Source organism: Barbus barbus, assembly GCF_936440315.1.
Source record: "Barbus barbus genome assembly, chromosome: 17".
Taxonomy (NCBI): domain Eukaryota; kingdom Metazoa; phylum Chordata; class Actinopteri; order Cypriniformes; family Cyprinidae; genus Barbus; species Barbus barbus.
Genome location: NC_136745.1, coordinates 7,749,167 through 7,763,551, shown reverse-complemented (window position 1 = coordinate 7,763,551; position 14,385 = coordinate 7,749,167). Strand labels below are relative to the sequence as shown.

Below are 14,385 nucleotides of genomic sequence, written 5' to 3'. Positions count from 1 at the left end.
AGTACTAAATAAACAATAACATGCATTTTGTATGATCCCTCTTATTTTGGGAAAATAATTAACATTTTGCAGATTCTGAAAGGTGTATGTAAAGTTTTGACTTCAACCGTATATACATATACATGCACACATACTCTCACTCACACACATACAGTCCCCTCCATAAGTATTGGAACAGTAAAGACAAAATTGCTCTGTTGGCTGTGGAGTCAAGATATTTACAAATATGATTAAAAGATGAATGAGACAAAACTACAGAATGCCACATTTTATTATTGGGTGATTCAACACATAGATGTTTTACCAGCTAAGAAGTTCAGAACTTTTAGAGTTTCATCCCTCTATCTGATGTGAGCATAATTATTGGATCAGTTGCCTCACAGGTCTTTCTAAGTGATCAGCTGTGTCCTGTTGCATTAATTCTTCAGATATTAAAAGCAGGGAATGTGTCGTATCAGTTATATCCATTACTTCTGTATTCTGAATCTTGCATTCGATGATGACACACACAAACCAGGATGAAGATGATGGAGCTGACTTTGAGAGAAAAGCAAGCAATTTGGATGCTAAAAGAAAAGAGGAAGTCAATTATAGCTCTAGCAAAAACAAAGGGCTTGGAGAAATCAAGAGTTTGGAAACCACCAGCGACACCAGCAACCAACAATGACCTGATCGGCTGAGAAAACAACAGTAGTTGATGACAGACAAATCATAAAAGTTGTGAAAATGAACCCTAAAAGACGTGTCTGTAAAATCACCAACAACTTCCAGAAAGCTGGGGTGATGCTCTGACAATCTACTGTCCTCAGGAGACTTTGACACAGAATTACAGATGCTATACAGCAAGATGCAAACCTCTGACCAGCACCAAAAATAGAAAGGCAAGATTAGAGTTTGCAAAAAAGCACAAAGGTGAGCCAGAAGAGTTTTGGAACTGTGTTTATGGACCGATGAGACAAAGATGAACCTTTATCTAAGTGATGGGAAAGCAAAAATGTGGAGAAAAAAGGGAACTGCAATGATCCCAAGCATACAGCCTCATCTGTAAAGCATGGTGGAGGTGGTGTCATAGCATGGGCATGCATGGCTGTCTCTGGAACAGGCCCTCTCAACTTTACTGATGACTTAATGTATGATGGCAGTAGCAGAATGAATTTCACCAGCTGGAGAGGAGAGTAAAGGCAGAAACTCCCCAAAACAAGCAACAATTGGAATTGGCTGCATTAAAGGCTGGGAAAAGTAATTCAAAGGATGAGACCAAGAGTCTGGTGATGTCTATGGGTCACAGACTCACTGCTGTGATTGTGCGCAAGGGATCTTCAACTAAATAATAGCTTTTAATCTTTTATATCTGCCTTATGTTCAACTGTCCCAATACTTATGCACTATATATATATATATATATATATATATATATATATATATATATATAGCTTTCTCTGTATAGTTGAGTGGAATGGTGTACGTTTATTGATGTTTTATGACGTTTGGATGATAGTCAGAAAAGTGAAGAAACCAAGAAATTGAATTTCATTGCAGTGATTCACCATTTTTTTTTCTGAAGTCCCATAAGGATTGCGCAACACAATGATGTTTACGAACTTGTTGAACCTTTAAAGGCTGTTGATTTAATTTAGCAAGTTCCTTTGTTTTTTCTGTTTATTAACCTGAAACAGTCTTTCAATTTTAAGACGCCCTATTTTACAGTATATGCATAACAACAGAGGTGGAAAGAGTACAACAATATTTTACTCAAGTAAAAGTACCATTACCTTAATTAAATTTTTCTTAAGTACAAGTAAAAGTCTAAAAATCTACTCAAGTTAAAGTAAAAAGTAGCTCATTTAAAATTTACTCAACGTCAAAATAGCTTGATTTTTAACAATGGGAGGGACACAACAATGGGATAGACCAAGGGGGACAAACTCCGATCCTGGAGGGCCACAGCCCTACAACAGTATAGATATAACCCTAATTAAACACATCTGATCTAGCTATACTAATCATTTAGGTCTAATCAATTAGGGTTATATCTATACTATGTATGTGTGTTGGAGCAGGGTTGGAACTGAACTCAGCAGGGCTGCAGCCCTCCAGGAACTGAGTTCAACACCCCTGGGATAGGCCTATAAATCTCAAACTAGTTGTTTTTAATTAAAGGAGTCAGTTATTTAGAATAAGACATTTGGGCTGTTACCAGGCAAATTAAATCAATATCAACAAAATTCATCTTTGCAATGCAGAGGAAACCCTAACCCTTCACACACCGTAGGAGTGTTTTGTTTGGTTTTTGGCTAATTTGTGCAAAACCTTTTGTTTCATTTTAACCACCAATGCAAGTATTTAGCGTACCTCTACATGCTTGCGAAGGGGTAATGTTGAGATTTTGTAAGCTGCAGCTGCTAGTTTGGTCTCCCTAAGCAAACACCGCTTACACTGCATTATAGAGTATAAATATGGCCAGGGGTTCACTTTATTTCCTTCAAGTTCAACTTCAGCAGAATACGACTGGGTTTGCTTTTCAACTGGGTCTGCACCATAACACCCGTCTTATCGGTCTACGTCTTTCTTGTGATTTTAGCACCAGTTTGTTCTCCTGCCGATTATTCACTGCAGTAGTTTCCAGGGAGCGATTGTTTTTTTTTATTTTTATTTTTATTATTATTCCGTAATTAATGTGTTTTAAAATGTAATTCGTTACTTTCCAACTCTACATAACAGACACCATATAGTTTCAAAGTGTCTTACCTCTTCATATTTTTCCATGATGTAACAGTTTCAATAATAAAATGGATTTAATTGCATGCTTTGAAAATGTCCAGTTATTGCACACATTTGCTAATTAAGTTGAAGGAATAGTTCACCCCAAAATAAAATTTGCTGATATTATACTCACCTCAGGCCATCCTAGATCGAGTTAAATTTGTTTCTTCATCTAAACAGATTTGGAGAAATGTAGCATTACGTCACTTGCTCACTCTGTTGTGAATGGGTGCCATGAGAATCAAGTCCAAACAGCTGATAAAAGCATCACAATAGGTAAGGAATAATTTATGACGAGCCGTTGAAAACGCTCTTGGATTAATTTCTTCTGCATCTCATCCAACGCCTCCGTTGCTAAATCCAAAATGTCATTTTAGACCTAATAACGGAGGCTTGAGCTGTTAATAGCAGACTTAATGCAGTTATGAGAGGCCGATTAAGCTTGTGTGAATTACCTGAGTGTGCGTTTCTCTCAACAGTGTTTGGCAGCAGCATCTCTACAAATAGCGACACTGTAAGTTTATTTGTTTCAAGAACAACAGCGTTATTACCTTGCTAGTGAGAAATAACATGTAGCTTTTAAGTTGAACTAATTGATCAAATTGTCAGAGCAGTGCTGTGTGCGTGCATGCTTCTGTGTCTGTATTGTATTTGTGTGCATCTGTAAGGGACAGAGAGTGCAGGACAAAGAGAATATTACTTTCCTTACAAAATAAAAAAAACATGGAAATCGATGGACATTTTATCTTGTTGTTTACTATATTTATTAGCTTGGTCAGTGTCTTTGTGTGGTTTGATGTTGCAGGCCTTTTGAAATAACTGAAATCATTTGGCGAAGTGAAATAGACATAATGCAGTCAAGACCTGCCTGGAACTATTTTGTTATATTCAGAACTACTACTGAAAATAACTGCACGCATTGGAATGTTCGTCAACCAATCAGATTCAAGAATGCAACAGCTGTAGTATAATCAAAGCCACTGGAAGGCAAGCCCTACAACCTTTAGCCTAAAAAAGCATAACGGCTAACGCTGCAGTGCAGGGAAGGAGTCCAGACAACTTTTTTGGATGTCAATGGAGAAGAGGCTTCACTATGCTGAATATACAGCTTTTTTGAGGAAACAGCCTATCATTTAATGACTCGACATGTACAATAATCAACAATCATCTTCAACATGTTTTACATTAAACAATAGTTTTGGATCCAACTATTTTTAATTTACACCAAAAAATGCTGTTTTATAAGAAGTCACAAGCTTTTTGCGACAGGTGGGATTCAGTTTACGGCACTTCTCACTCATTCCTATGGTATCATTAAATGACGATTGAGTGTCGCACAACTCTGATTGACGTCAAGGCTTTAATATGATTGGTTATCAAGGCGCATGTGATCCAACTTACACTTTCTCCAATAGTTCATAATACAGACCCTCTCATCTCCCAATAGTAAAACAATCTCTGATATAATCCACAAGTAATCCTAACGACTCCAGTCCATCATTTTTTCGCCTTGTGAATTGAAAAGTTGCATGTTTGTAAGAAACAAATCCCTGAGCTAGACATTTAAATCTGTTGCTATACTGACCATTTTAACTTTGTTTGTTTTTCATTTCATAAGCAAATTTGCATGTCCTCATTCATCACAATTACATTTTAATGGGTTACATAATGTCAAGTTACCCATGTTTCCCCCCCACATTAACCTTAATTTCAGTGGAATTTTAGTGGAAACTTCTATTCTGTGATGCAGTGTGTGTTTGAGCGTCAGTGACCCAGAGGCCGATTACAGACGAGATGCTGTATCGTATGTCTGCTCTGCACCTCAAGATGAGAAGGTGACCATGTATTATGTCTAAAACCGTTTCCCTCAGACAAGATGTAAAAGTAGGTTCCACTGTTTATGGGAGTCGCTCAGCAGAGAATGGCTGTTTATGCTGCACTCTGTCCCCATGTAAATGTTTTTCTACAGATGATCGTTTCAGAGTCATTGCCAGTTTATTTGACATGGCTTCAACGCATCTCCACTTAATCCCACAAAATGACGTCATGCGTCCCGCGTCCCACTGACAAGTTGGCAGGGAAAAAGTGAGCTGTTGAAGTAGACAGCTGCGCTTGAAATACTGAGCAGAAACGACCTTTTTGGATACTAAATTTTTGTTGTGCTTAGATGACTCATTTACCTTACGTCACTCTTACCCAAAATGCCCCAAAATCGATCAAATTGTTGGATTACAAAACTTTATATTGGCTGTTTCGTAACCTCAATTATTCAAAACGAGTAAACAAGTCAATAAATACAAATAGACCTACTGAGAAATCTTAGTGTACTAGTGAAATATTGGCAAACAGATCAAGTTTTAGCTGCATTGGGAAGCACTTTGCAACAATTGTGGAAATGCTACACGAACCTATACACCCTGTTAAGTTTCTAGTACATTCTTGGTCTCATCAGCTCTTTTTCATCAGCCTGTCCATTGGAAGATTTCTTAAAGGCTTTTGTCCAAGAGAGGTTCATGTTAGGGTCAGTGTGCTCAAGAGTGTACATAACACTCATTGAGACAGACACCGATCACTTTCTGGAGTCCGATCCCATCTGCGTCAATGCAAACGAATCGCCGTTGAATCTGGCCTCTGATGAAGTGATGACTTCCTTCGCCTGACGCAGTAAACATTACCAAATTTGATGAATAGATGCTTTTACATGGGACTTTTCCTGTAAATGCCAACCTTGATTTATAGTGACTGGTAAAACCTCTTGGCTTTCAGCTGTATTACTGTTAGTGTCTTTTCTTGATGGGCAAATCAATGACAAATGTCTCTTATATTGGACCGACGTGAACTCTCACAGGGACTGACTGCTTTCTAACCAGATAATTCCCAGAAGTCATTCACTTCTATGAGTGTTATGAAATCCATTCTTCCTGTGCTAAGGCCTCTTGTGCAAGTGTGTGAGCTGCTGTAGATCAGCAATATCTGTGCAGTATTGCTAAAACAACTATTGTTATTGTTTGAATATCTAACCCTAAGTATTGAATGTCATGTCCCAGACTGTTTATCCTATTGATATGATATATGGAATGAATTTTGTGGCTCATTTGAATCCCTTGGGAACCACATGGCAACAAGCTACAGAAAACACTCAAATCCACAGCGGCGCTCTGGCATTGTGTTGGTAAGTTTTGCATGGTGCTGTATGGGCTGACCTATAAACTGAAGTAGTGGAAGGTGTTAGATACGGTACTTCTGTCCAACGGTTGTCCTGCCAAATTCTAAATCCAGGGTACCAGTAATGTCCATGCCATTTTATCATTTCTGTGTGTAAAAGGTTAGGATTTTATATTTGTCAGCTTTCATATTTTGATCCAATGCAAGTCAAAGCAATGCATTAAAATATGAAGTTAATTGTTATTTTTAGGCTTATTTCCACACTCTGGTGCTATTGAAACATGGCTCGGTTTATATGTGCAGCCTGACATGGCAATAATTGCTTAACCAATGGCGTAGTTTTGGGCGTAGCTTTCTATTTGTCTGATCAATGACGAATGGAGGAAGTATTAGGGAAACCTGGGGCACGTTCAGGCTCACACTGCTGGTGTCCAACATTTTGCTACGGTTTTGCATTCCGCTCTAGCTCGGTATACGCAACAATTGAAGATATTTGAAGACATGTTTGTTGTAAGAGTTTTATAGTAACATAGCATGATATCAACATGATGATGAATTTGTAAGTAAATGTAATTAACATCAAAATAAATTCACAAGAGCAAGTAAATTGTTTGCACATGTTTATTTACATTAAAGGCAAAATTACTGAAATAATAAGATTACATATTTATATATTTTGCTATTGTATTGTGGAGTGACACTTTCATAAACATTTCTATGCTCGTCTGATTATATACTGGTAAATATTACAATATCATAGCACAACAACAGTGATCAGCAATAATGATAAGCCTAATACTCACAATAAATATAAGGTCATATAGATTGGAGGTAAGAAGTGGATCATCCTTCACCTGAAATGTTTGTCTTTTCGTCCTGAATTGCGAGGCAAATGTTGGATCACAATAATTAGGAACCACAGTTTCCACAAATCCTTTCACTCGATTGGGATGTTCTCTTTTATTCTGGGCGGCAAGGGCAGTGACTGTAACATCGAGCGTATTTTGCAGTATTAAACACGTATTTATACCGATTTCATCAGGCTCCGAGAATTCTTCAAAAAGAACACAAAGAATGGTCTTCTCAGCTGCCATAGTTGCACCTCTTGCGTCATCAGAACAGGGTGTTCAGTTTAAAAAACGTGTTGCACTGTTTGGAAACAGTTGTTTGATGGATAAAAGCACACATCCTGAATCATGATTTGCTTGCTATTTTTAGTCAGCTTTAAGTGGTATTAGAGGGAGGGACATTCTCATTTTTAAGAAAATTTGAATAATTGGACAAATTTGGTTATACTTCTGAGCTGACTCATCAATTTTTGAGGCTTTTTAAAGGAAGAGAAAGACTACTGTATAGATCTTAAAAGCATATGTCAGATCAAATGTATCATTTTGTTATATTTAATAAAATTAGGGCTGTGTTCGAAAGCTTAGGCAGCTGACTTGTTGCTTCGTTGCTCTGTCAATGACTTTGCAGGCAGCTTTTACATGAAGTTGCCTCCTGAAACTGATTTCAGAAAGACTAAGTAATTTAATTTGGACAGAGTAATTTAATTGATCTGGTTAGAAATTACATTTAAAGTGGGAAAATGGGGTGAAAAACAAATTTGCTGATGATCAGCTTTCTTGGATGTGACACGATCACTGGATTCGGATGTGCCTTGTTGCCCCCCCCCCCCCCCCCCCCCCATCCCAATGCTGCCTACAAAGGAGGCATTTTTCACCTTTTAGATGCAGCCTGTATATGAATAATTTATTTTCACATTATGCAAAGCTCTGAAGATTTTGTGTGTAATATGGACACAGTTATATATAGTATAAATTTGTGTAATATTACGTTTTCAGAATCTCACTGGAAGAATTAGGTCATACAGATACTTTTCAGATACTTTATAAATACTGCGAATTTGGACATGCTCTTTTCACCAAACGTTTTTCAAGTAGAGAAGCATATTTGAATGCATCTGATGACTGTTTTCAGACAGGTTTCCCAAGCACTTCCCCTCCTATACCATTGGGTGAACAAACAGAGAGCCCCGCCCTAAACTCACACCATTGGCTGAGAATGAAGTTCCAAGCTACAAACAGAAACCCACGGCTCACAAACTATTATGAGTTCATTCTTATGGTTTGAGTTATTCATATATGAGCACATCAACTTCCAGTTACACAGTCTGTGATCTCACAGGAGAAGAAAAGAGATAAAAGGAGAGGACAGGAAAAAGAGCAAGACTGTGTGTGTGTGTGTGTGTGTGCGTGTGTGCGTGTGTGTACCCATACATGAAGAGGTGGGGGTGAAGAATGGGAGGAGAGAGAGGAAAGAAAAAAAGAGAGGAGGGGAAAGAGAGCATGAAAGTGAGGTATCTTGATCTCTAGTGCACATCTCCACAAACCCTGTCCTGCTGTCTACCATCACAGCCAGGTAAGAGTGAGCTGTTCGCTAGCATGTGATCCACTGTCTGTGTGTGTGTGTGTGTGTGTGTGTGTGTGTCCTGCGCTCATGCTGGCTGCTGTGGCAAAGGTTAAGACAAGGGTTGCTTTTCTGCTTCTCCACTTTCCCGCTATGCCTCTATACCACAACCTTCCCACACTCATCTTCTGCAGGTTTGATGTCTCTTTGATGAACAATGCTGCCGTGCTCAAGTATTTTAACACATGTGCTACTCTTAAGAGTTATTTAACTATTTTCCCCCCTCTTCTCATTCATTTCTTACTCTGAACTCTGCCCGCGTGGTTTTTGCGTTTGCATGCAACTGAAATGCAAGACTCCTGACCTTTTTCCTGCAGGACAAGCTCACTGCGGCTTTATAATTGCTCTCCCTGTAAGTTTAAGCTTAAGTGGCAAAAAGCCGCAAGCTCTTTTCTTTGGCACTTTTCTGTCTCCCCTGGTTTTAATGTGTCTCGTTCGTGCTAGGAGCAGAGATTTGCTGTGTCTGTTGGATGTTTGAGAAATGTGTGTGTCTTGACTGCGCTGAAGAGGGCAAACATAGGGAGGTTTGCTTTAGGTCAGCATCTGCAACCACTGGCAAGTGCAGGGCAGCAGAAATGCATCCCACAATCTGCCATAACTTTGTACAAGGTTTGATTTAATTTCACAGTCCAAGACAGAGATAATGTGGAAAACGTGGGAATTTGCATCTGCACGCGTGCAAAATGTCAGCCCAGATGGGAGATCAAAATATTTATTAAGTTTTAATAGTCAGCGGATGATGTTTGGGAATGATGACTCCACTGGATAGATGAAGCATTGTTTCTTCAATGCTTTACAGAGTCTCCCACGAACAAACAGATCTGTTTGTGTTGAGGACAAACATTATTGAGCAATTGTAGCATGTGTGCCTGATGCTTATGTTTCAGTCACTTTCAAACACGAAACCCAGTAAACTGCAGTAAAACAGCCAGATTACCTATCTGCTGTTCACACGTCCAACTGCTTTTTTGGGTCCCGTTCACACATCAGCACCATCAGTGCTGTTAAAACTCTGATGTCATTTGGTGGAAATGGCTTTTAAACGGCTACGCCACAAATCTAGAATCGCAAACTGTTCCAGGATCTGTTGATCAATTCCTTCATCTACCCAGATGGAGAAAAGCTCTTTTCTTTCAACGTTTGTACAATTTGACGTTTGTAAATGTAGATAATGATTTTCATGTGGTGCGACCAACATGCATGAAAAAACAAAACCTAAAACAGGAAATGATGTCATGGAGACGACCCCAGCTGACCCTTGTGAGTGAGACAAGGTCAACAAGTCTCTTAAAATATCTGATTACTTAACCTTTTTTTATGAGAGGGAAAGATTAGTTCAGGCTGTAAATGTCATGTGGTGCATCTCCCCAAAAGACTTGATATTTATGAATAATTCATTTAAAAGAAAGCATTTTAGATTAAAAAGAAAATAAAGATTAAAATGTGTACATTCAGTTAATTGCTTATTACTTTTATTAATATTACTTTGTACCTGATGGTTACACCACATGACATTTGTAGAGTCGTTAAGGCAAGACACCAGGTGAATGTGGTTATAATCAACATACTTCCCCATTTGATTTATCACAGTACATTTGGACAGTTGTTTTGTCCAAGTTTTCTTTAATGTTATGTTTAAATATGGAATTGAGGCATTATCTAATTAAATATGCACATATTTGCATACATTTCCAGAACATAAATCGCAACATTGGATAGAGGTTCAAATTTTTCATTTCATTTTGTTGATGTATTAGAGATGTTGAGAAGTCTGAAAATACTGTCAACAGCCAGAAAGAAAATTTACATCGTTTAATTTTTAAAAAAAAGTTATGTTATATATACATTTCATGTTTTATAGTTTGGTGTATGTAACTTCTGCTGAAGTGGAGATTCCTGGCTCAGTGCAGGAGAAAAATAGTAATTTTGAGAGAACTTTAAAACTGTTTATTTTGGATGTATTCTTCCCACAAGCCTGAAAGAAGTCAAGTAATGGGGAAAAAAGCCCAAAAATCCTGCATGAAAAATATTTTATTTGAAGTGTCTTGACTTAAATTTTACATTTTCTTGAAAATAAGTTTCTAAAACCATCGGAAACCAACATAAAGACATATATGCAAAGAAATACATGCTTTTTTTTACATGTCAGAGCTCCTCAAACCATGGGTTTTGTTAACAAATAGCATCAATATGGAACTTTTCAAGCAAGGTTACGCTGGCAAAATGCCAAGACTCATTTGCCGGCATTTCTAGTCACACATCATTCCCCTCCAAAGGGAAAAATGCAGTTGGAAAGGGCTGCATGTGTGAAAGTGCTGTGACACTTCAGAATTTCCAAAAGATGCGGAAACTTGATCTGTCAAATAAAGGAGAAAGAGACTGTGAGTTCTGAAGAAAAAGAAAGGAAACCACAAAAGGAGTGTACGTTCAGTCCTTGCTCGTAAGATTTTATCCATGTCCCATTGAACCTGCGGTCTAGCCGGCTTTAAAGCAAGGAGCGTTTAGCTGCTTTCTCACTCCAGAAGTATGTCTATTAGACATGAGGTCATTTCTGGTGACTCAAGACCTCTCTCCTCATGGATCCTAATATATCTGTTCATCATGAGCACTATTATAACCAAGTCCACTGCTTTTCCTCAATAACATCAGAGACACCCTCTCATATATATATATATAAATATCTCAGATGCATATATATATATATATATATGAGCTACCGGTCCAACCTAAACCTACATTAATGACTCCAGCGCGGGACGCAGTGAGCCTGTGTCTTTGATCTGCTGGTCTGTCATATGATCGTGGCTCGTTATAAACTATGGGGACCCAGTGGACGGGGCCAGAGCAATAGTCTGAGCCTGCGGTGATGAACTTCTGCCCTTTGTCACTTCGCCTCTTTATTAAGAGACCATGGCAGACGGTGCAGATCCCAGTATCTCATGCAGTCACGCTCTAGACCTTCTGCCGGGGTCTAAACTGGTCTTGCGTAACATGCTCAACATTCAATCACAGGCTATGAGGGATGAAAATAACTTAGTCACACAACCCTGCTGTTGTGTTATTTTAATTTAGTTGGGAATAAACGGCAAGCCCTATGGATGTTGTGATAAAGGGGTCGGCTGGGATGGGACTGTGGGGTTCTAGGTAAATCTGTGCCGTGGTGATGTTGAGTTCATCATATATCCCTTCAGCAGCTGTTAATTATGTTTTATTTAAAGCATCTAAAGTTTTATTAAACTGGCTTTGCAGACTGTTCGACTGTCTGGCTTTGAAGGGATATAGTTCACACAAAAATTTACTTAATATAAAAATAACTTCTATGAAACACACAAGAAATCTTTAATGTTTACTAATTTTGATTCGGTAAAAGCGGGATGGAGGCTGTCAGGTTTCCAAAATCACAAAAAAAAGATCCATAAAATCTCATGTATGTCCATGAATTTTAAAGTTTCCAAATTTCATCATTTTACCTTTGGGGTCTGCTAGAATACATTTACATGATTAAAAGTAAAAAAAAAAACATTATTTTTCTCATACTATACACTTTTTTTACCCTTTGCCTGAAAAGCTCAGCTTTCTGAAAAGCCAATTCTGCTCTGATTGGTCAGCAGGCCCAGTATGTTATGATGTAACAATTTTAACACAATCAGATGCTCCTGAGTCTTCATGAGCGTCTGTATACAGTATTATATCTATGGTAACTATGGCTTAGGTAGGAAAAATTCTCCCTCACAGCGAAAAAAATAAAAAATTAAACGTCCTCGACCTAATGGGTGCCCGTTAAGACATGCCACATCAAGACATGTCACACCAGGTTTAATGTTAATGACATCCGTTGTCAACTGGTTTATGCATGTCACAAGTTGGCCAAACCTGGTGCGGCACGTCTTGCTCCTCCTCCATATTGGTAGTTTTGTGATTAACACATTCACTGTATACAAAGAAGTGGTCAAACATGCTTTTTTTAGTTTTTTTAGCAGAAGCATACGGTTCATACATGTTTCAAACAAAATGACCAGAGTAAATGATGATTGACTTTTCATTTTTGGATGACCTGTCCATTAAAAGTGAAAATGAAAATTTGCTATTAATTTACTCATGCTTAGGCCATTCAAGATGTAGGCGACTTTTTTTCTTCTGTAGAACAGTAAAGAAGATTTTTAGCTGAATCCGTGGTCCTTGGTGATTCATGAAATGCATGTCAATGGCTAAAGTCACTTTGAGAGTGAAAAAAGCAGAGACAATAACATAATTAATACCAGAGGCTCCTGATGATATAGGCTATTCAGATCTTATGAACCTAACGAAAACTGTGTAAGACACTGAACTTTATTTACAGCATTATTACCTTAATCTATCTAGCCTCAGGCAAACGGTCCTGCACGCTCACTCGCTACACGCGGCTGCAAACCAATGCCAAAGTACAGTCATCCAGGATAAGCAAACTTAAGAATCAATTTGATAAACTATGCATTACAGATGTAAATAATTAGCTAAAACCAAGCCACCATAAGGGTTTCTTTGTAATATCAGCTGGTGAGTGTCTTTGAATGCACTCTTGTCGGAGCAAGCTGCAAATCTCAGATGCTTCCCTTGACAGAGGATTAAGGTGTCAGGAACCAAAGTTATGTAATTTCCTCTTGCAATACATATTTGCTGCATGATTGGATCAGAGTTACTGTAGGACAAGAAACTGAAATGGCAATTTATATAATATCTACATAACCGTTTTACTAATATTAACAATAAAAAAAAAAAAAAAATAAAAAAAAAAAAATAAAAAAGGAAACAAACTGTTTTCCCTCAACTTGGCTAATGACTTTTCCTGCTCTTTTTCCCCTGACGCAGATGATGCCATCAGAGGTCTTTGTTCCTGGTTGGCTGCAGCAGCTGCTGGTCGTGCTGCTCAGGTTTGTCCTGTCCTGCACAGCCCCGGTGAATCTGACCAATGGGACCGAGTGCAGCGCTCGAGGACCCGCCTCTTACATCCTGGTGTTCACCGGCCACTGGAGCCCACAGACCTTCCCCAAACAGTATCCCTTATTCCGACCACCTGCGCAGTGGTCCAAACTCATGGGTAAGACTCCTGATAATACGAGGTGTCGGGCTGATGAGCCAAACGTAGATTGCTAGAAGCTAAACATCTTGTTCTCTGAGGTTGACCACCGGCAGGGTTGTGGGAAGGTTACTTTGGAACTGTAATAGTTATTTTACTTATTACATTTTGATAGGGTCATTTGTAATCTGTAACCTATTTCAATTACTTTAATAGATTACTTTTGATTACTTTTCTAAATTTCTAATATTTTCAACTGTTAATCATTTAAAACCAGGAAGGGTTCACCTTACAGTATCAACACTGATCCCTGTCAGACTTTCAAAATTCTTCTTCACTTGAATTAAGATTAATTTTAATGCACAGCCACCACCAAAATCAGACTTTAGCACCTCGTTTTACTTTGAGATCATTCTGAGCTTAAATACAGATTTAAAACCATAACAAGAAATAGTTTAGTAGCTATGATATTGATTATGAAATCAAACTTTTGCATAGCTATGACAGAAAACACTGGCATAGTTAGGTAACACTTTATAAGGTGTCCTTTTACATGTTACATGTACTTACTATTATAATAACAATAGATTATGCATAATTACATGCATGTAACCCTAACCATATAGTAAGTACATGTAGTTAATTAATATTACTCAGTACTTAAATATAAAATTACACTGTAACAAGGACACCTTAAAATAAAGTATAACCAATAGTTCATCTTAAAAAATAAAGTACAGAAATCCAAATAGGAAATAAAACCGTTATTGAATAAGCATGTGTCCTATTCTGTCTCTTAAACTCCTGAAACATTGGTGTCTCATATTTTAGAGCAATCACTGCAATTTATGAAAGAAATCAATGAAGTCTGTATTTGGGTGTGTGTGTGAAAATAATTCAGATGTAACCCCCTTTGTAATTGTTACCATTTT

The 14,385-nt window shown here is 38.0% G+C and overlaps 1 protein-coding gene across 5 annotated transcripts in view; it reads left to right on the top strand.

Moving 5' to 3' along the window:
• Positions 1-14,385, top strand: part of LOC306883282 (spondin-2-like) — a 29,653-nt gene that overhangs the window by 3,509 nt on the left and 11,759 nt on the right. For 4 of the 5 annotated variants that reach the window (XM_079438438.1, XM_079438437.1, XM_079438434.1 and 1 more), the window contains one exon: positions 13,246-13,474. In XM_079438438.1, the coding sequence (XP_079294564.1) occupies positions 13,246-13,474 (229 nt within the window). Of the gene's footprint in view, positions 1-8,052; positions 8,350-13,245; positions 13,475-14,385 lie in introns of those variants that run through there. The other variant, XM_079438436.1, reaches the window with a different exon arrangement.